The 22,609-nt window shown below is 43.4% G+C and overlaps 1 protein-coding gene across 1 annotated transcript; it reads left to right on the top strand.

The window, feature by feature from the left end:
* The first annotated feature begins 11,048 nt into the window (after positions 1-11,048).
* Positions 11,049-13,102, top strand: LOC129811024 (uncharacterized). The gene is made up of 2 exons (XM_055862123.1): positions 11,049-11,181; positions 11,864-13,102. The coding sequence occupies exon 2, from the start codon at positions 12,018-12,020 to the stop codon at positions 12,945-12,947; it is 930 nt and encodes a 309-aa protein (XP_055718098.1). The 5' UTR covers positions 11,049-11,181; positions 11,864-12,017; the 3' UTR covers positions 12,948-13,102.
* The last annotated feature ends 9,507 nt before the right edge of the window (positions 13,103-22,609 follow it).

The raw sequence follows: 22,609 nt of genomic DNA, 5'->3' as shown, positions 1-22,609 counted from the left end.
TGTACCAGATTGGAGAGCTTAGGTGATGGCGTGGGACTTGGTCTTGAAGTGGTGGAGGAGGCCGGCTGAACCCTGGTCCGTTGGAACTGGTGGTGGTTCTGGCAGCACTGCGATGGTATCATCCCCATCGTATCCTGATCAGACAGCTCAGGACTACAAGCAGTCCTGTAAAACCCCACCCTCTCCCAGAGAACACATCATCAGCCAGAGATCAAGCAACACTTTCACTTCTATGAACGAACACAGTGAGGAAAGGTCGGGGGCAGGGAATTCTTCATTAAGGAGTTGATCCCCGAGCTCTATTTAGCAACGGTTCTTCTCCTTAACTCTGTGATCATTCGGCAGTGTCAGTGTGTCTCACCCTCCAAGTGCGATATGCCCCCAGGTCGAGTGATTCACCTTCTCCCTTAATTCACCTGCAATGTATAAACTCTTGGACATACAGGTTTGGTTAGCAAACAGTTCCTCATTTGTTCTTTCTGATTATATATTTAACTTCTATGCCTAATTTTTTTTAGCTATAAATGTTTAATTTTAAATAAGTTTATTATCCAATAGGCCCCATCCTTTCCTAGTCCACAATGTACCCTCCTTCGTTTGATACCTGGCTCTGGCCAGGTATCAACCTTACCTACTCTAAATAATAACTTAGTACATCATGTTCTAGGAACGTCCCTTTTATTCCTCGCATATCCAATTCTCCCTTGGGCGTACATTCATATCTATTCTTTTCCAATTCTCTGTCAAGTGACTTATCTACTTTGAAATGTATCTGTGCTGCTTATATATGTTAACCCCTTTCTCTCCTATCTTATTTCACAGCCTACCTTGCTCATTTCCTGGTCCACCCTCCCCACTCTGCTCTCAAACCTTCAAGGTCTCAACAGTGCGGGGTAGACCCATCTGTCTGCCTTTTTCTATGTGTTCCTTTACAATATTAACTAAGTGTCTCACTGTTTTGACTTTATCTGCATGGATTTAAAAATAACAACAGGTCTTATAGTGTCAATCTTTAAAGTCCTAACATAACCTTAATTAACCTATCTCTATCTTCTAATGGCCGATACAAATGCTTACCTTATGGTCAAGAGTTATAAACTCTATTATAATCAATTTACCTCAAAACTAGTATCCCAAATGACACAATCTCATTATTCTCACTACATTTCCCCGCGAGTGATCAAGTCGCCGGAAAATGCAATGGAAACAGAAAACAGGTCAAAATGTTACACCAACATTCGTGTTCCATATCTAGACATACCAAAAGAACCCTTTATCTTCTCAAAGTCCCTTGCCTAAATAAAACTCAGAAAGTAAAACTCCTATTCCCATATGAGTGTATTCTTTTAAGATATCTTATCTCTGGGTACACGGAAACCCTTAACCTTAATGTTTACTCCAGAAAAACAAAATTATGTCACCAGCATTCAACCAGGCCCCCCCGTCGGCTGGGAGACCATTGGGTGCTGCAATACTGCCATCTTCTGTCCATTCTCTGCACAGCTCTCCACCCACTCTTATTCAACCTTCTCAATTTGAGCAATGTTAGTTCCTTATTTTAACTATTGTTTTCCAAATTTTAATTTTTTTATTTTTTTTTTTTTATTTTTTAAATCTATTATTATCTAGTTAGACTGGAGTGTCCGTGACATACATCCATGGGGATCCGGTTATAGTTATTCTATTAACCATGTGAAAGTGCCCAGGGACACCCCAAATATCAGTAGGAATATCACAAATAAGGGGCCAGATATCCCTAGCCTTGCCCAGGGAGGGAGAAATATCCCTCTAACTGGGCGAGGTTCCTTTATCAGGGGAGGCGGAGTTTGATTCCGCATCACCTGAGTCAGAAATGTCTTCATTTGGAATCGAATTTAAGCTGTTTAAATCAGCTCTGACTTCTGTCAGTGTTCTAGAAGGGATTGGGGCTGGAGTGCAATGTGTGGGGTGGTGCCAAGGTGCGCCTGATTTACCTTTGACCTGGACTGAGTGTGAAGTAACCTCCCTCACTTCGTACAGTCCAGTCCACCTGGGTTCTAGCCACTTTCTCTTGTGGACATTAACCCCACCCAGTCACCAATTTCCCCTCAGTGGTGCCGGATCTCCCGTCAGCTTCCCTGTTGGACCTTGTGAATCTGTGTGAAGAGAGCTGCAGAAAGTTCTGTCAATTATCAGACATTACAATTTGTTGTACATCAAGGGCGGGCATATGACCTCCCTTCCTTGGTGGACCAAGCATGAATCCTCCAGCCATTGTCTCATGAGGAGAGAGATGGGTGCCTGCACCTGGAGAGGCTCTCATGGCCAGCAACGCCAGGGGCAGGACTTCAACCCAAATCAACTTCAAACCTGCACATACATTTGATTGGCGCGTTCCACGAGACTTATGAGATTGTGGCCTGTACACTAACCCCATCATTAAACAACAATCAGTTGACATTTACACATCCGACCCTATTGGTACATGGAGCGTTTGTCATTAAACAATACACATGAGTTCGGTTTGCAGCCACTTAATGACCTATTTTGCATCCTCCCCTGCTGTTGGCATTGCCTCAACCCATTTAGAGAACCTGTTTACCATAACTAACAGGTACCTTTTTCCATTTGTCACATTGTCTTGCCCCATATCTGTGTAATCTATGTTGATGTCCTGAAAACAAGCATTTGGGACTGGGTATGAACCCATGGGCGTTTGATATGGTTTCTTTGGATTGTGTCTACCACAAATGCTACACTCGTCACAAAACAAATCTGTCATGTCTTTCATGTGGGGGTGCCACCAGATGTGGGACACCTTCTGTAAAGTCTTTAGTTTGCCTTCGTGTGTGGGCCCATGAGCTTCTCGTATTAGTTCTGGACATAGGTTTGCTGGGGCCTCTAGTCTGCCATCATGGCATCTCCACAGTTCATCAGGTCCCTTGGTGGCCTCTTTCTGTCCCCATACTGAGTATTCACAGGGTCCTGCTGTGAACTGGAGTTATTTTATGTGTTGCTTTGTGAGCTCAGTCCGAGCTGGTTGGGTCCGTAGTACCATTTGTCTCGGGGTGTATCCACCAGCTTTCTTGGCTGCTTTATCAGCTGCATCATTTCCCTTGCTGACTCTGTTTTTCAGTTGTTGATGTCCTTTACACTTCATGATGGCCACCTTCTTAGGTAGTGAGACCGATTTAATCAGTTTTTCCATCTGTGTCTTGTGTTTGATTGGAAGGTTTCCTGTGGTGATGACGTTGCGTCTCAGCCATTGTGATCCATTCGTATGGACTGCTCCATGAGCATAAGCTGAGTCGGTGTAGTTGTTCACAGTCTTCCCTTCAGCTCTTTCCAGAGCTTGTGTCAACCCTATGATTTCAGCTAACTGGGCTGATGCAGGTGTGTGATGATGGAAGATTCCAAAGTCACATGTGATCTATCCGGGAGATGCTGCACCACTGTGTATGCTGCTATGTTCCCTTCTTCTCCTCTATAGCGGCATCCATCTGTGTATAACCATTGCTCATTAGATATGCTGCAACCCCATGTGGGTGTGGATTTCCAATGGATGGCACATTATCATGTGGGCTGTTTTTCCAATAGCTTTTGCCACTGCAGCCAGATACCTGGAGCATGTGGTTTGTCCTTCTTCAATGTGGTCCAGTTTGGAGGAGTGATACCGCAACACTCTACTCTCCCCCTCTAGGTTCTGGAAAAGGATGGATGATGTAAATCCTTCCTTTTCAGAAACATCCAGATGGAACTTGTTTTTTTTTTAGTCAGGTGCTGTTAAGGCTACTGCCACTTAGAGATCTGTTTTCAAGAGTGCAAAAGCCTTTGATGCTTCAGTAGTCCAGGTCAATGATGAGTGTAGGTTAGTGGTGAGCAGCTTCAGGGCCATGGAGCATATTCGTCAGACATGCCCTGGAAAGGGGGAGGTGATTGCTGAGTGAATGGATTTTGAAAATAGGGAGGTGGTGCTTTTTTCTCTCCCTGTGGCAGTTCTGGGTATAGATGGGTGGGGGCCGATGGGGTTGCTGTGGTGGTAGGTGGGCCATCATTATTATTGGGCCTGCCCTCTTTGGTGTCAGTTGGTGCTCCAGTGACCACTCCCATCGTATCAGGTTTCCGGTAAGGGAGAGCTTTCCTAATTTCCTCAATTGCCCATAAACCTATTCTCATCTCAGCCTGTGCCTTTTCCCTTTGCTTTGTCCCTTCTTTTTTAAATAAGTGACTCTTATTCTTATCAACTTCACATTCTATCCCTTGCTTCACTGCTTCCTCCAATTCTTTCTCCATAATGAGGAGTTGCCCTTTTGATGGGGCGACTCCACTAAGAAAACCTGTTTGAGTCCATCTCAGCCTCACTTCCTCCCAAATCTTTTTAACGGGTTTGTAGTGTAATTTCCCGCCTGCTCTGTCTTTCATTCTCTGATCTAAATATTCGTTGAATTTGTGTTTGGGGACGATAGTCGTGGTCATTTTGTCGTTAAGCTATGTCTGGGTCTATTATTATCTTTGTATACTTTAGCCCGTTACTGATCGAAACCAGCGATGTATTTTTCTTCCCCTCACCTCCCCCAGTCTGGTGTCCGACTCGCGTGGACAAAGGATTTTATTGCCGTGTATTCGATGAATTATTTTCGTTTTCCAACAATATATCAGCTATATCTCTTTGAAACAATATACGAATATATTCACGCGCTCCTGTTATAATTGGAATGACAGTTTTAGGTACTTTTAATAAAAAACATTATTGCTTTTCGCTAATTTAATTAATTAAATACTTTGGCAAAATATTTCAGAAGTTTCCTTTGGGGACAATATACTAGTAATTCAGGCGCTCCTGATATAATTGGAATGGCAATTATATGATATATAATTCGAAAGATATTATTTCTATTAACTTTTCCGATTTAATTTGAACTTTTTCCGATTAATTAAATACTTTGCCAAAACATTTCAGAAATTTCCTTTGGGGACAATATACTAGTAATTCACGCGCTTCTATAATAATTTTCAAATTGATTCTCACCCTTAGGGATTTATCAACAGCAGGAGAGGGAAAAATCCGGTCAACTCATCAGCAGAAAATAGTTGCTTCACAGCAATATATACACATCGACACGGCGGTCACTTTAGCACAGCCTCAACTAGCATATGGCTAGTTAGTAGCAATTGGTCTCGTGGAACGTTCAATCCCCCACATTGCGACAACACAACTTACACATACAATTACAACACAACTTACACATACAATATCACATTAGATTTCTCACGTAACACCTAGCTAAGTATAGCTACTGCACGACTATTTGAATTCACATTAGATTTCTCACGTAACACCTAGCTAAGTATAGCTACTGCACGACTATTTGAAAACACATTAGATTTCTCACGTAACACCTAGCTAAGTATAGCTACTGCACGACTATTTGAAAACACATTAGATTTCTCACGTAACACCTAGCTAAGTATAGCTACTGCACGACTATTTGAAAACGTATTATATTAATTATGGATTCTTCACGGTACCCCTATCTGATCGACTGTCAAATATGGCCCGACTGTGTGAATCGTTATATATTTTTATTTTTATTTTTTATGGGTCTTCACGGTAACACCTAGCTGATTTGCCAAATCTAACTACTGCCCGGCTATTTGGATCCCATCTTTTAATTATGGATTCTTCACGGTAACCCCTACCTGATCGACTGTCAAATATGGCCCGACTGTGTGAATCGTTATAAAGCTTATTCTTCACTGTACACCTACTCGATCAGCATACCGCGTAGTGCCCAGACTATGTGAATAAGTCTTTGACCTATTAATACTTAGATATCTGTACACAATGCCTTAAATTCTAAACAATTCCACATAAATTTAGCAACAATTCACTCACCACAGTACTCCTGATCATTGAATTTAGATATTGGCTATAATACAATATACAGATTTTGGTTAAACGGGCATCTGCTCACCTCTTTAGTTTCGAGCTCTTTGATCAGTTTCCTGTGTGGGTTGAATCGCGATTCTCCCTCTCGTCTCCTGTCCGATGGATTTTCTATTGGGCCGAATACAAATATGTTTTAACCATCCTCTGCTACCAAGTCTGTTAGTAAAACGTTTACTGTTGACAGGAGAACAAGAGGAGACAATAGGACGAGGTGGATAATTTTATAATAAGGCCGTTTAATTACATGTAAAGATATCTTAGTAAAATCTTGCAGCAAGGCTCTTTCAGTCTGACTCCTAGTGAATCGTCCGGAAAAGAGGGAGTTTCCAGAATTGTTCAGTACTATATAGACAACAAGCAAAGTAGGTAGATCTGCGAGTCCGGCCTTCCGATTGGTCGATCTGGGTCTTGGGTAGTCCTGATCAGGCCTGGTGTCCACGTTTCATTGGTTCCTGAGAGTTCTTTGTCCTGAGGTCCAACCATGGGTTGGGTGTGTCTGTGTGATTGTCATGGGGGAGGGGAATTGTGGGTGCCGTGTATATGTCCTATGTGTCCAGCATATGTCCAAGAGAAAGAGGGGGTGTGTATGTTGTGTCAACTTATAGGTAATGTTGAGAAGTTGTTAAAACAAGTTACCAATATCTAATACAATTTCTTACAGTTTCAAGTTTGGGGAAGCTTATAGTACGTATCCTACCATTTTTACTCATCTGCGTTCCAGTTATGCACAATGTCTTGCAACATTTTCGTTTCAATAGCTTTTTTTTTTTTCAAAATCAGTGTCACGTGGTTAATCATAAAAATCTGAAGTACAATAGGGGGCGTGGTGATTATCGAGGAACTATGTTAAAAAAAACGGACTTTGTTGACTTCTGTGAGGCGAATAAAAAACGAGTGGTGTACGTGGTGAGTTGGTCAATCAGCGATAACCGAGGTAAAGACTGTTTTAGGCTGGATATTCGATGGATATTCGCCTGTAGTTTTCCTTACGTCCACCAACAGGAGTTAGGGACCGTCAATATAGTGACCAATCACATTTTTCTCATTTCAATAGCTATTTAACCATTACTCATAAAACGTTCAAAACTGGTTCTAGCTAACCCGATGGCATAGACACACATTGTACACACTTTTTTTTGTCGATTTACATCTCGCACTATTTTAAATGATTTATTAAAATGTTTGAATTTCTATAGCTCCTTGGTCATGTGACCTACTGACTTCAAACAGGGTTCAGAATGTACACTCGGTGGCCCTACACATTGTGTAACAGTATAGCTTCCATCGCTCTCCTCGCCCCTACCTGGGCTCGAACCAGGGACCCTCTGCACACATCGACAACAGCCACCCTCGAAGCATAATTACCCTTCGCTCCACAAAAGCCATGGCCCTTGCAGAGCAAGGGGAACAACTACTTCAAGGTCTCCGAGCGAGTGACATTACCAATTGAAACGCTATTAGCGCACACCCCACTAACTAGCTAGCCAATTCACATCGGTTACACTCACCCCCCTTTTGACCTCCTCCTTTTCCGTAGCAACCAGTGATCCGGGTCAACAGCATCAATGTAACCGTATAGCTATACTATAGCTATGCTTCTAATTTCAATAGCTCCTTGGTCATGTCACCTACTGGACTCAAACTGTGTTCAGAATGTACAATCAGTGGGCCTACACATTTCACACCCATTAGTTTGCCCGATTTCATCTCACACGATTTTACATACACTTTTCAAAATGTACAATTTCAAAACCTCCATGGCCTGAGTGCTGCCCCCAGCCACCGAGTCCGGCCGCCCCTGCTTGGACTCGGAGTGCCCCCCACCTTGATGGAGGCCTCCTTGTGCACCTGGTAACCTGAAACAAGCTCTGTGCACCTGGTGACCCGCCCGCTTTTATTCGCTCAGAGACTAAGTCTCCAACCCAACCTCCACAGCCTGAGTGCTGCCCCCAGCTCCTGAGTCCGGTCGCAGTCCCCGGCAGGTGCGGGCACTCACCTGCCAAAAGAAGCTATCCCGGCGGCCAAGGCTGATTCCTTCAAGCCCGTTCCCTTGGCTGAGTTTTTGCTAGATAGTAGGTAGGGACAGTGGGAATCTCGTTCACCATTCATGCACATCACTAATTAGATGCCGAGGCATTTGGCTACCTCAAGAAACTCTTAATTATGTCCCGCCATTTACCCCCGCTTCATCGAATTTCCTCACTTTGACATGAGGGGGTCACAGCAACCCCGAAGGTGGTTTGAGTGCGACCACGAAGGATAGCATGCTACAGTCAGATATCATCAAATTGACATCCACTCAAGTCACGCCCGGTGGTATCATCAGAGGCTTTTCTGTCTTAAAAAATGAACATCAGTTGCTACTACTAACCTTCAGCGGACTTTAACTGGGTTTTTACACCCAATCGACATCAAGTGCCAGCACAATACTTATAGGCTTGAGAACCAGATACCTCTCACAGTATCTACCGACACCATCGACCGGGTGTCGGAAGAAGCAACAGAAAATAATCATCCCCTTTCAATCATTTGCTTGCCCAGTCAGCCGTCCGGGACAGAGCCAATAGGAACCACCTTTACCAGCGCTTCATTGATATTCCTCACTTTGACATGAGGGGGTCACAGTCACTCCACGGGTGATTTGAGTGCGACCGCGACAGGTGGGTACACTCCTTTGAATTTCATCAAGTTGACATTCACTGATCCGTGCCCAGTGGGAACCTAGGCTTCTTCCGTCCGTTGTATGGTTCCGCAGCAAATTAATGGGCGTGGATGGTACTACCCACATCAGATGTAGGCCTCCCTCCCCAGACAAGCTGAAGATACCTCTCCCCACTTTGTAGGCCATGAGCCAGATCCATGCAATGCCCTATCACTGTGGGGACATTGGGTTTAGTTTCCGCCTTAAATCTAGTGAGCATAGAGGAGACCGCCCCACCTACAATGTGTGGGGCTGGCGACCGCCGTAGCTGGGGAGATCCGCGAAAAGGGCCCGGCGCACGCCCAGAGTTTCCGCTGCCAACCGTCAGACCCAATCCCCACCAGTCCGCCTTCGGCCCGCTGACGGACACGACCCCGATGAACCCCCGCACACAGCCCCTTGCGAGACCACGGACGAGGGACCGCGAGATGGGCCGCACAACGAACTTCCAATGGTGGCGAGAGGAGGGCGATGGAGCAACTGCTCCCCCAGCCGCAGCTCGAGCCCAGCCCCACTTCGCACCCCAGCCCGACCGACTCAGCCCCTAGAGCCAATCCTTATCCCGAAGTTACGGATCTTTTTTGCCAACTTCCCTTACCTACATTGTAATAACATGCCAGAGGCTGTTCACCTTGGAGACCTGCTGCAGATATTGGTACGGCCCGGTGTGAGATTTACACCCTCTCCCCCGGATTTTCAACGGACAGGGAGAGCTCACCGGACGACGCTTTCCAGGGCCTTGGCCCCTCTCTCGTGGCAAACCCTTTCCAGGGCGCCCTGCCTTTCACAAAGAAAAGAGAACTCTCCCCGGGGCTCCCGCCAGCTTCTCCGGGATCGGTCGCGTTACCGCACTGGATGCCTCGCTATGCTCGTCTCCGCCAGCCCGTGGACATTCTGGAAGTAGTTTGAGGTCATTAGGTCACATGACCAAGGAGCTATTGATATTTTTAATTTAGAAAAATTAATGTAAAATTATGTGAGATGAAAATGGACAAACCAAAGGGTGTGCAATATAGAAAGGTAGTCAGTGGACATTCTGAATCTTGTTTGAGTCCCATAGGTCACATGACCAAGGAGCTATTGAAATTTGAACGTTTGAAAAATTCATGTATAAACGTGTGAGATGAAAATGGACAAACCAAAGGGTGTGCAATAAAGAAGGGTAGTCAGTGGACATTCTGAACATTGTTTGAGTCAAGTAGGTCACATGACCAAGAAGCAATTTAAATTCAAATGTAAAAAATGTTTGCACTTTGTTTACGCTCCCTAACTATTTCAACTTGAAATAAAAAAATGCTGCTCACATTTCCACATGTTTATTAGCTTTGGAAAGCGAATTAATGTACAAATCGTGAAAATAAAACCTGTGCAATGTTGTGCGCATTTTTTCCAACATCATGACACTCATTTAGAGTGTGGCTCAAGTGGTTTGAAAGCTATTGACGTTTGAAAGCGTGAATATCCATCGAATATCCAATTTGAAACTGTCTTTACCTCGGTTCAGCAATAAGAAGACATTGACAAAATGGGCACCTTCCTACATTTGCATGCATTCTGGAGAGAGACGCACCATATCTTCGTCCCCCCCACCCCCACCCCACCTTCTACTTGATCCAACATTTAAAATGATACTCAAAACACATTATCTTCACACATATTATAGACGCTTTTCACTGACTGCCGCAACTCAATCAGCTAAACCTATTGCCACGCGCACTACCCAAATTGCCGGCTTCCCAAACACACTTTTGATTAGAAACAATCCACAACAAAAACATTTAAGAAGCTATTGATCCTCTGTGGCTAAGTCATGCTCCTTGATGAAGTATTTTGAATGATTTTATTTAGACAGGAGTAATTATATGATTTTACCGAAACGTCAATTTACTTTAGGGCAAGTTTATGACTTCATATTATTCCCATAGAAACGCATTGGGCTTACACTGGACAGATTTTGGACCATAACGCCGTCCGTGCTGGAGAGGAAGGTGTATCACAAGTTACGCTTTATTGGTTGCACTGTGTTGGTGGATAGTTCTGAACCAGGTGTGGATTCATTTGTCTGGGCTATAGGTCTACAAAGCAGCTTTCCAAAACAAGCTTTTCACATTGCTATCGCAATCATTTAATCAACAAGAATTATCCCCATAGTAGGCTACATATTGAGCTTTTTCAATTTCTGCAAAAAATATAATTTGCCTGCATAGTCAATTGCTGCAGATATCTGGAATAGAATGAAAAAGTTATTTGAAAAACGATCCTGTCTGTGTTGGTTTGTTTAACCGTTTGTCTTTGTGCTTTCACAGTTCCGTTGTACTATAATTGTACAGCAAGTGTTCATCGGTGAATGGCGTTCAAATGGTGCCCCTAGTGGTTTAGCGTTAACCATGCATGACACTAACGAGCGCTCTTCTCTTTTACTCTATGGTATTTCACCTTGTTGGCTGTGTGAGCGCACAAGAGGAGTGTAACCTAAAGTCGACGATTCGTATCGAAGGCAAACGACTGGGAATTTCAAACAACATTACCTAAATGATGGAACTGATCAAATGTAAGTAAGATCAGGTGCTCTCAACGGCGTTGTACACTATTTGATGTTTTCATCCCCAAGAGAGGATTTATTTATCTATTCTATTCTAAAGGAATTGTTAAATGACAATCAGTGATTTTAGAAGATACTGTATGTTGGTCATTAAAGAACAAGTTAAATGAGAGAACTATAATGGTACTAACATTTTTCATCAAGGTAGCCAAATGTGTAAATAGTTTAGACAGTTTTGTTTATTGGCTTTGTCAGTTTTAAACTGATATTGCACATTTATGTAGTCTAGAAGGCACTTTTAATAAGATAAGATCACTACCACAATGTTGTCTATGAATGTCTGCGTGTAGCTTTGCAAATAGGACTATAGAAGCAATTGTTTATTTGACTTGCAGAACAAAGTGTGATTGTACTTGTTCTTTCTGTACGTGTGAACAATAACAACGAGTCCTGAATGTGTTATTCTCCGTGAAAAAACGGGGCATCAGTGTGTTGCAGAGATAAGGATAATAATACCCTTGATTTATCTGGTCTTTGTAGCATTTATTACACATGGATGCATAATGCATCAGCTTTTCTCCCTCAATGTCAGTTCAATTACCTTTAGACCTGTGTGACAATGACCTATTTCCAGAAAACCTATTTCTATGGAAGGAACACGTCATCTGACTCTTCTGTCTATCTCTTGTAGGGCAGAGAAAACCATGACCTGACCTGTATCTGGGCTGGACTATCTTGTCATTAATCAAGCCTATTACATTGTATCTGAATCCATAAGACAATTAAGTAATATGCAATCATAAAAAGATCAGAGTTAGACAGTACCCATCATCAAGCCAAGAGAGATGGTCCTTTCCAAGAAGAGCTCCAGGACCTCGGGGCCCAAGAAAGCATGCATAAAATGGGGCCTGTGGCCCCAGAGTTTCCCCTCCCCGGCCCTGTGCTGCGCCTGTGGCCTGGGGATCATGCTGGCAGGCATCAACATCACCTTGGTGGGGGCTTTCACTTTCAAGTCCTTCATCCCCGCCAGCAACCCATCCATCGTCATTGGGCCACTGCTCCTAATAGTGGCTCTGTCCTTTTTTGGGGCATGCTGCGTGTGTAGCCGACGGGCCCCGGGCCGCGATACCCGTAAGGCCAAGGGAGGCGAGAGCTGGGGGCTGATGCGGATGGGGGCCGGCGCAACGTTTGAGATGGAGACGAGCGAACACACGCTGCAGGACACTACTGCCGTGCAGCTCAGTCCCACCAACTCCCCGAGCTCTTCCCACAAGTCTAGTAACTCCACCCATAGGGACACCCCTGCACTGCGGGCCTGTGAGGATGACCCTGCCTCCAGGGCCTGTGGGCTCACCACCTCAGAGACCTATAATATAGATTTGACACCTGATGACCAGGTCTTGACCGCAGAGGACCAGGCAATGACCACTGAGGACAAGGCATTGACCACTGAGGACCAGGCAATGACCACTGAGGCCCAGGCAATGACCACTGAGGACCAGGCATTGACCACTGAGGACCAGGCAATGACCACTGAGGCCCAGGCAATGACCACTGAGGACCAGGGATTGACCTCTGAGGACCAGGCATTGACCACTGAGAACCAGGCATTGACCACTGAGAACCAGGCATTGACCACTGAGAACCAGGCATTGACCACTGAGAACCAGGCATTGACCACTGAGAACCAGGCATTGACCACTGAGAACCAGGCATTGACCTCTGAGGACCAGGCATTGAGCTCTGATGACCAGGCATTGACCTCTGAGGACTAGACATTGACCTCTGATATTGAATATAAGGAGAGCATCCAGATGAAGGCTATAAACACACCTTACCTAACGTAGCAGGGCTGTATCTCCTGGCTATTACATAAACTGGTGCTGTATACTCCTCTGGTACTATATACAGTACATTCGGAAAGTATTCAGACACTCACTTTTTCCGCATTTTGTTACATTACAGCCTTATTCTAAAATGTATTAAATAATTTTTCAATCTACACACAATACCCCATAATGACAAAGCAAAAACATTTATTTTTTTATATCTTTTTTTATTTTATTTATTAAAATGGTAATATAACATTTACTTAAATATTCAGACCCTTTACGCAGTACTTTGTTGAAGCACCTTTGGCAGCAATTACAGCCTTCGAGTCTTCTTGGGTATGACGCTACAAGCTTGACACACCTGTCTTTGGGGAGTTTCTCCCATTCTTCTCTGCAGATCCTCTCAAGCTCTGTCAGGTTGGATGGGGAGCGTCACAGCACAGCTATTTTCAGGTCTCTCCAGGGATGTTTGATTGGGTTCAAGTCCGGGCTCTGGCTGGGCCACTCAAGGATACTCAGAGACTTGTCCCGAAGTCACTCCTGCGTTGTCTTGGCTGTGTGCTTAGGGTCGCTGTCCTGTTGGAAGGTGAACCTTCGCCCCAGACTGAGGTCCTGAGCGCTCTGGGGCAGGTTTTCATCAAGGATCTCTCTGTTCTTTGCACCTTTCATCTTTCCCTTGATTCTGACTTGTCTCCCAGTCCCTGCCGCTGAAAAACATCCCCACAGCATGATGCTGCCACCTCCATGCTTCACCGTAGGGATGGTGCCAGCTTTCCTCCAGATGTGACACTTGACATTCAGGCCAAATAGTTCAATCTTGGTTTCATCAGACCAGAGATTCTTGTTTCTCATGGTGAGAGTTCTTTAGGTGCCCTTTGGCAAACTCCAAGCAGGCTGTCATGTGCCTTTTACTGAGGAGTGGCTTCCATCTGGCCACTCTACTGTAAAGGCCTGATTGGTGGAGTGCTGCAGAGATGGTTGTCCTTCTGAAAGGTTCTCCCATCTCGACGGAGGAACACTGTAGCTCTGTCAGAGTGACCATCGGGTTCTTGGTCACCTCCCTGACCAGGGGCTTCTCCCCCGATTGCTCAGTTTGGCCGGGCGGCGAGCTCTAGGAAGAGTTTTGGTGGTTCCGAACTTCTTCCATTTAAGAATGATGGAGGCCACTGTGTTCTTGGGGACCTTCAATGCTGCAGAAATGTTTTGGTACCCATCCCCAGATCTGTGCCTCGACACAATCTGAGCTCTACGGACAATTCCTTCAACCTCATGGCTTGGTTTTTGCTCTGACATGCACTGTCAACTGTGGTACCTTATATAGACAGGTGTGTGCCTTTCCAAATCACGTCTAATCAATTGAATTTACCACAAGTGGACTCCAATCAAGTTGTAGAAACATCTCAATGATGATCAATGGAAACAGGATGCACCTGAGCTCAATTTCGAGTCTCATAGCAAAGGGTCTGAATACTTATGTAAATAAGGTATTTCTGTTTTTTTTTCATATAAATTTACAAACATTTCTAAAAACTTGTTTTCGCTTTGTCATTATGGGGCATTGTATGTAGATTGATGAGGATTTTTTAGAATAAGGCTGTAACGTAACAAAATGAGGAAAAAGGGAAGGGGTCTGAATACTTCCCGAATGCACTGTAAACTGTGGGTAGTGGAGTCTCTGGTCAAGAAGTTTCATCCTGGATATTCTTTTGGGATCATTTGAACTCATGAATGGCCATGATCTATGGTGGGCTGTGGTCATGAACCCAATTGTAAAATGGGATGAAGTGCATGTTCGAGAAACGAAACAAATCAATATGTTCTACTGTGCATATTTTTAAAGGACTGTTACATTATGTGTTTAAACTTAACCTTGTCCCCAGACTCAATTGCTATGACAGAGAGCCGGCTGAAGGATGAGGTTAATTCAGACGTGGAAAGAGGTGTTGACTAGATTATCTCAGATATTATAAGGGCAAGCTCTGCCAGTCAGTCTCAGCGTCAGTTAATGTTTGCGTCCCAAATGGCACCATATTCCCTTTAGGGCTCTGGTTTAAAGGAGTGCACTATAATGGAAATAGGTGCCATTTGGGACGCATAAAATATGAGGAGAAAAAAAATGAAGAAGAGGAGAACTAAGCCTCTGATTCGTCGTAGATTGTGTCGGTCTCCCTGTCTGGCTAAATCTAGTCCTCGGTATGAGAAAAAAACACTGTTAATCTTGTTGGATGTTGTACTAAGATCTGGGGACTGTGGGTAGGATGATGGCTACATTTACAGCCAAACCCCCTTTGGTGAGGAGCTTATACGAAGTACAGTTAAAGCATTTAAAGGGACAGTTCACCCAAATGACAAAATCCAGTCAGCAATCTTTGGACAACGGTAAACAGCAATCTGTGCTTTGGTTTTGTGTACCTGGCCACCTGACTGCATATCTGGTAAGGAACCAATATGTAATTTAGTAATTTGGGTGAACTATGCCTTTAAGACTGTAAAAACATAATGGACAGTACCAGCACAGATCCTGTCATACTATTTTGAGATATTCTTCTTTCTTTTCTTGGCCTATATTGGTAAGTCCTGTTACCTTGGACACCGTATGTACAGTAAAAGGGACAACTTAGTATTTACAGCAAAGTAAGGCTCCCTGAGTCATGAAAGCTGGTGAATCATTGGCTAGCAGAAACTGTGATTCCTGTCATTTTCTCTCTGTGTCAACTGCAAGCATTGCATTGTAGTACTAATGTAGAGCATTAAAATATATGTGTCCTTTGCATCTTATTCTTCTACTGTATGCTAGGAGGAGGGAGATGTTATTCGCTGTAACTGTTGTACAATAAATGTGATGGGTTTGTTGGGAAAACATAAAGAAAATACTGTTTGCAACCTAAAACTGACTCAGATATACAGTATGCTTACATTTCAGATATACTGCAGGACGAACATTCTGGGAGTCTAAATGTAGCAAGCCTCCTAATCCAGATCTCCTCCTTGTAGCCTGGGGATGAGATTAACATGCAGCTGACACCAGACAGTAGGCAAATTTCAGACAAGACAGTATACACTGAGGGTACAAAACAATAGGAACACCTTCCTAATATTGAGTTGCACCCCCCTTTGCCCTCAGAACCAGGGGCACAACTTTCACTGCATTTCTGGCCCCCCCCAGTTTTGTCATTGGAATGAGATACAAAACGAGGCAATGGTGTGTTTTAGGACCATGTGGACGCCTCCGAGAGGGCGAGGAGGGTTGGCTGTTTGGAGTGTTTATCCGAACGGATCAAAAAATGATGCCCACCTTTTCTAAAACCAAAGTTGCGCCCCTGCTCAGAACAGCCTCAATTTGTCGGGGAATGGACTCTACAAGGTGTCAAAAGCATTCCACAGAGATGCTGGCCCACGTTGACTCCAATGCTTCCCACAGTTTTGTCAAATTGGCTGGATGTCTTTTGGTTGGTGGACCATTCTTTATACACACAGGAAACCGTTAAGCGTGAAAAACCCAGCAGCATTGCAGTTCTTGACACACTCAAAATGGTGCGCCTGGCATCTACTACCATACCTCGTTCAAAGGCACATAAATCTTTTGTCTTGCCCATTAACCCTCTGAATTGCACACCGAACCACATAACACAATCCACGTCTCCATTGGCTTAAAGATCCTTCTTTAACCTGTCTCCTCCGCTTCATCTGCACTGATTGAAGTGGATTTAACAAGTGACATCAATAAGGGACCTGGATTCACCTGGTCAGTCTGTCATGGAAAGAGCAGGTGTTGCTGATGTTTTGTACACTCAGTGTAAACTAGACCAGGCAGGATGTGGGGATAATTCTGTCTTATCAGCAAGGAAGCCTGTGCAGTGAATACAAGACAGCTTCTTCAGCTCTTTCCACAGCGTTTTGCCCCACCACCACTTGGCATTTCACCCAACAGGCCGTGGCAAGGCGAGACTGTCTGTTTACTCATCGTTACACATCTGCCATCCGCAAACACAGCTAGCCACACAACCATACATTACAACGAGCAGAGTTCACAGCAGACAAGACCAGTGCAGAGGAAGCAGATGCTCCAAGTTGACACAAAATGGCCGTCGGGTATTTCAATAACACATTATACAATGTCTTCAGAAAGTATTCAAACCCCTTGACTTACTCCCCATTTTGTTGTGTTACAGCACGTGTCAAACTCCTTCCACGGAGGACCGAGTGTCTGCGGGTTTTCGCTCTTCCCTTGTATATGATTGTTGAATTAAGGTCACTGATTAGTAAGGAACTCCCCTCACCTGGTTGTCTAGGTCTTAATTGAAAGGAACAACCAGCAGGACCTTCATGGAATGAGTTTGACTCTCCTGTGTTAAAGCCTGAATTCAAAATGGATTAAATAGATTTGTTTTTCTCACCCATCTACACATAGACCAGAGGTCTTTTCACAGTCCCCAAATCCAGAACAAATTCAAGAAAGCTTACAGTATTATATAGAGCCCGTATTGCATGGAACTTCCTTCCATCTCATATTGCTCAAATTAACAGCAAACCTGGTTAAAACAGATAAAGCAACACCTCTCCACTATTTGACCTAGACAGTTTTTGTGTATGCATTGATATGTAGGCTACGTGTGCCTTTTAAAAAATGTATGTAGCTCTGTCCTTGAGCTGTTCTTGTCTATTGATGTTCTGTATTATGACATTCTGTATTATGTTTCATGTTCTGTGTGGACCCCAGGAAGAGTAGCTACTGCTTATGCAACAGTTAATGGGGATCCTAATAAAACACCAAATACCAAAAACACATAATACCACAGAATGACAAAGTGAAAGCATGTTTTTAGAAATTTTAGCAAATTGCAAATAAAATACTGTCACGGCAGTAAGCATGGTAAGCGTACGTTTTCCTTTATTAATAAAAATGACGCCGAACAAAACAATAAACACTACAAAAACAAACCGTGACGCTAAAGGCTATGTGCCCTAAACAAAGTCAACTTCCCACAAAGAGGGGTGGAAAAAGGGATACCTAAGTATGGTTCTCAATCAGAGACAACGACAGACAGCTGCCTCTGATTGAGAACCACACCCGGCCAAACACAAAGAAATAGAAAACATAGAAATAAAGAAACTAGAATGCTCACCCTAGTCACACCCTAGCCTAACCAAAATAGAGAATAAAAGCCTCTCTATGGCCAGGGCGTGACAAATACAGAAATATCTCATTTACATAAGTATTCACACCCCTCAATACTTTGTAGAATCACCTTTGGCAGCATCCCGGAGTCGCCTCTTCACTGTTGCCGTTGAGACTGGTGTTTTGCAGGTACTATTTAATGAAGCTGCCAGTTGAGGACTTGTGAGGCGTCTGTTTCTCAAACTAGACAGCATTGTACGAGATCTTCAGTTTCTTGGCAATTTCTCGCATGGATTAGCCTTCATTTCTCAGAACAAGAATAGACTGTCAAGTTTCAGAAGGAAGGTCTTTGTTTCTGGCCATTTTCAGCGTGTAATCGAACCCACAAATGCTGACGCTCTAGATACTCAACTAGTCTAAAGAAGGCCAGTTTTATTGCTTCTTTAATCAGCACAACAGTTTTCAGCTGTGCTAACATAATTGCAAAAGGGTTTTCTATTGATCAATTCACCTTTTAAAATGATAAACTTGGATTAGCTAACACAACGTGCCATTGGAACACAGGAGTGATGGTTGCTGATAATGGGCCTCTGTACGCCAATGTAGATATTCCATACCAAATCTGCCGTTTCCAGCTACAATAGTCATTTACAACATTAACAATGTCTACACTGTATTTCTGATTAATTTGATGTTGTTTTAATGGACAAAAAATGTGCTTTTCTTTCAAGAACAAGGACATTTCTAAGTGACCCCAAACGTTTGAATGGTAGTGTACATATTACCTCAATTACCTCGACTAATCCGTACCCCTGCACGTTGACTCGGTACAGGTACCCCCTGTACAGTAACTTCACCATCCAATGTGTAGTTTAATAACTTCACCATGTTCAAAGGGATATTCAATGACTGCTTTATTTTGTATTTTTACCCATCTACCAATAGGTGCGAGGCATTGGAAAACCTCCCTGGTCTTTTTGGTTGTATGTGTGGGAGTGGTGTAAACACTATTATTGCACACAGAGCTAGTCCATGCAACTTATTACGTGACTTGTTTATCACATTTTGACTCAAGACATTTCAGCTTCTCATTTTGTATGAATTTGTAAAAAAATTGAAAACATCATTCAACTTTGAAATTATTGTGTGGAGGCCAATGACCTATTTTTTTTATTTTTTTTATACATTTTAAATTCAGGCTGTAACACAACAAAATGTGGAAAAAGTCAAGGGGTGTGAATACGTTCTGAAGGCACTGTAAATCTGGTGACTGGCATTGTTGCCACTTGAGATGGAGTAGGGACAGCGCACACGAAGTTAGGTTGATTTATGTTTGCACTGATCTCATTTGGCTGGCTGCATCCAGAGAAGATTAGGGTTACATCCCAAATGGCACCCTATTCCCTGTATGGCGCACTACTTTTGACGCCTTTGGCCCTGGTCAAAAGTGGTGTACTTTATAGGGCACAGGGTGCCATTTGGTACGCAGCCTGGATGTGTTACGATGAACCACAGTCACAGGGGCCGTAGATTCATTTGTATACCTTCATGGGAATATTCATTAGATAGGATCTGAATTGCAATCACTGGCGACAATAACTGCTTACGGAGGCAAAATTCTAATGTGATTTGGGAGCCCATGTCCCTTTCTCTTCTCTCATTGTGGGGCAGTGCTTTGTGTATTTAATAACGCTGACATTGGGACTAAAGGCCTAATCGCTTGGTCATGTCAGGGGCAGAGCACATGGTTATTGCCTATATAATTCAGTAAAGCATTGCATTTCTCATTAGCCTGTGCTCAGGGCCATTACACACCTACCATGCAAGCCTTGTCATGCAAATGTGATGCTTTGAATGAAGAATGCATTCAAAACTCTGACAAATAAAGTGGGGTATAGGAAATACAAAATAACCTCATATGAAGATTTGATAAATGGTGAATTCTGTTTTGTTTTTTTATTACATTTGAATTATTGTCATATTTTTTTTTTTAATGATTTGTTGAAGACATGCAATTATTACTCAGACAAGCATTTTATTTGACAGTCAGACAAAGTTATTTGAACCCCTGTCTCCATCTAGTGAATAAAGGTGGAAAAGACACCAACGGTCAATTTGTATATCGTATACTGTATATTTCTGCCACTAGAGGGAGATCTAACCATTCACAATAGAAGGCAGAGAATGTGAGACTGTGCAAGGCTTGGCACAAAAGACATGTCAGTTATATCTAGATGTTATTTTTACGCCTTCTAAATGATGTTAATAGCCAGCCGCATACCACCTGCATCCCACTGCTGGCTTACCACTGAAGCTAAGCAGGTTTGGTCCTGGATGGGAGACCAGATGCTGCTAGAAGTGATGTTGGAGGTACACTATCCTCTGGTAAAAATAAATCCCCCAGGGCAGTGATTGGGGACATTGCCCTGTGTAGGGTGCTGTCCCAATCTGGCCCTCATAACATCATGGCTACCTAATCATCCCCATCTTCCAATTGGCTCATTCCTCTCCCTTGTAACTATTCCCCAGGTCGTTGCTGTAAATTCAATTTTTTCCTCAGTCAATTTACCTGGTAAAGAACGGGTAATAAAATATATGCTCTGTATTGTATTCAATATTCTGACCAAATGAGTTATTAGATCATTTATTCATACTCTTCAACACTTGTGAGAGTTGCTTTGATCATCTTGTCTTTGTAAGATCTAACAATCAGATCAATCTAATCAAAACGATCACGTCTGTAATGGTATCTTAGGATTCATTACGTTGGATGTAACATATTGCTTTCTTCAATGTTGTAGATCCAAGGACTCTGGAGTCGGAATATCATTTATTGACGTTTGTAATAATAGGGTTGAGAAAATGATTGGACATTTTCCAAAATTCCCAGGTTTTCCAGAAGTCCTGGTTTGAATTCGGCAAACCCTGGATCGGAATATTAATGGCAGACTTTGTCGCTGTCCTTGGGCCCCAATTTCTTCAACAACTTTTTGTTCAGAGAGAACGTATCCTCCAGTGGCCCCGAACCGCTCGAGCCTACTAACTTGAGATGCTAAACGCACTTTTCCCCCGGGGAAATATACCCGGGGTGCGAGATGATTCTGGAAGATAGAACAATAGCAAGGTGAACCGTCTGTTTAACGCTCTTTGCACAAAACTATCAGCTGCAGGTGAATGACCAGGAACGTGAGAGTTTGTAATGACCTCACTATATATTATAATAGCGCATTTGTAAGGATAAACATCATGCTTTAAAAATGGACCACTTTCAGTCAAAGTCAAAATGTCAAACATTATTTTGATTCTCATAAAATTCCACCTTTTCCGAAGCTTCCAGTTTCCAGTTATATTGAACTTCCTTCCTTCTGTCATAACAATATAAAATAAAACATACAAACAACATTTAATTGACATTTTTCATTACAAAAAAATATCAATTTTACATTAAAGCACGAGTGCCTTCTTTTTAGAAAAAGCGTAATTCTATTAACTAACTCATGTAGCTATTGTCTCGACCCTTGTGGTGTCTTTGATTTCCTATGTAAATCACCAGCCCAATTACAAAATGAGCCGCATGGTGCACTTGTCTTCTCGCTGCAGTGGGCTCTTCTATTCCTGATGACTGCTGTAGTATAGGTGCTGCTGAGCGCTGACTCGGCTATTGTAAAACAAATGATATGTCTGTCTTCTTGACACAATAATCCACATCTATTTCAACAGGGAGGAACGGCATTTAAGCCGAATGGAGGATATTACTATTATTACTCATCTCATGATAAATGCATAAATGTCCAACAAAGCTGAAACCGACATCGTATTCTAATGGCCTGATTGCTCTATTCAGACATATTAATTTCTCGCCTCATTCTCTAGCAGCCCTAATGCCAAACTGGTCATATTTTGTCCCCAGATTAGCATAGAGGCAGGCTGACAGTTGCCTCTGCTCAAGGTATTTAGGAGACATAATTCATTCATAGATCTAGAAGTGCTCTCGTTTGTCATCCCCGTTTTTCTGCCGACTGACGCTTTCCACCATTTCCTCTGGGTGGTGTGTGTGTGTGCATGCTTGTGTGTGTGTCAGGGGAGGGGCAGGCTATCTGATGTATTAGCTGGCATATGCAAGCAATGAATTATCAAGGAGGAGGAAAGGGAAAAGGAGTCAATGATCCCCTCCTAGAGAGAGAGTCCAGGCCTGTGTGGCCTAAGGGGCCCTTTCCGTATTCGCCCAATCATTTCACAGGAAAGTGTGCAGAGGGACCTAGGGAGTAGTGTAGGAGGGAGAGAAGATGGAGCACCAGTGCTCATGAACATACCCACTCACACACTCTTTCCTTTCCTCAAGCTCACTCTTGCCCCCTACTACGCACGCACGCACACACACACACCCACGCACACACACACAGTCCAGGGCAGGAACAGGAGAGGCGTTCTGATCACTTCAGTAATAATCCATTTTGATACACACCTACTCCTTCTGACTGATTCG

The sequence above is a fragment of the Salvelinus fontinalis genome, chromosome 14 (assembly GCF_029448725.1).
Source record: "Salvelinus fontinalis isolate EN_2023a chromosome 14, ASM2944872v1, whole genome shotgun sequence".
Classification (NCBI taxonomy): domain Eukaryota; kingdom Metazoa; phylum Chordata; class Actinopteri; order Salmoniformes; family Salmonidae; genus Salvelinus; species Salvelinus fontinalis.
This window is presented reverse-complemented; position numbering and strand designations above follow the sequence as displayed.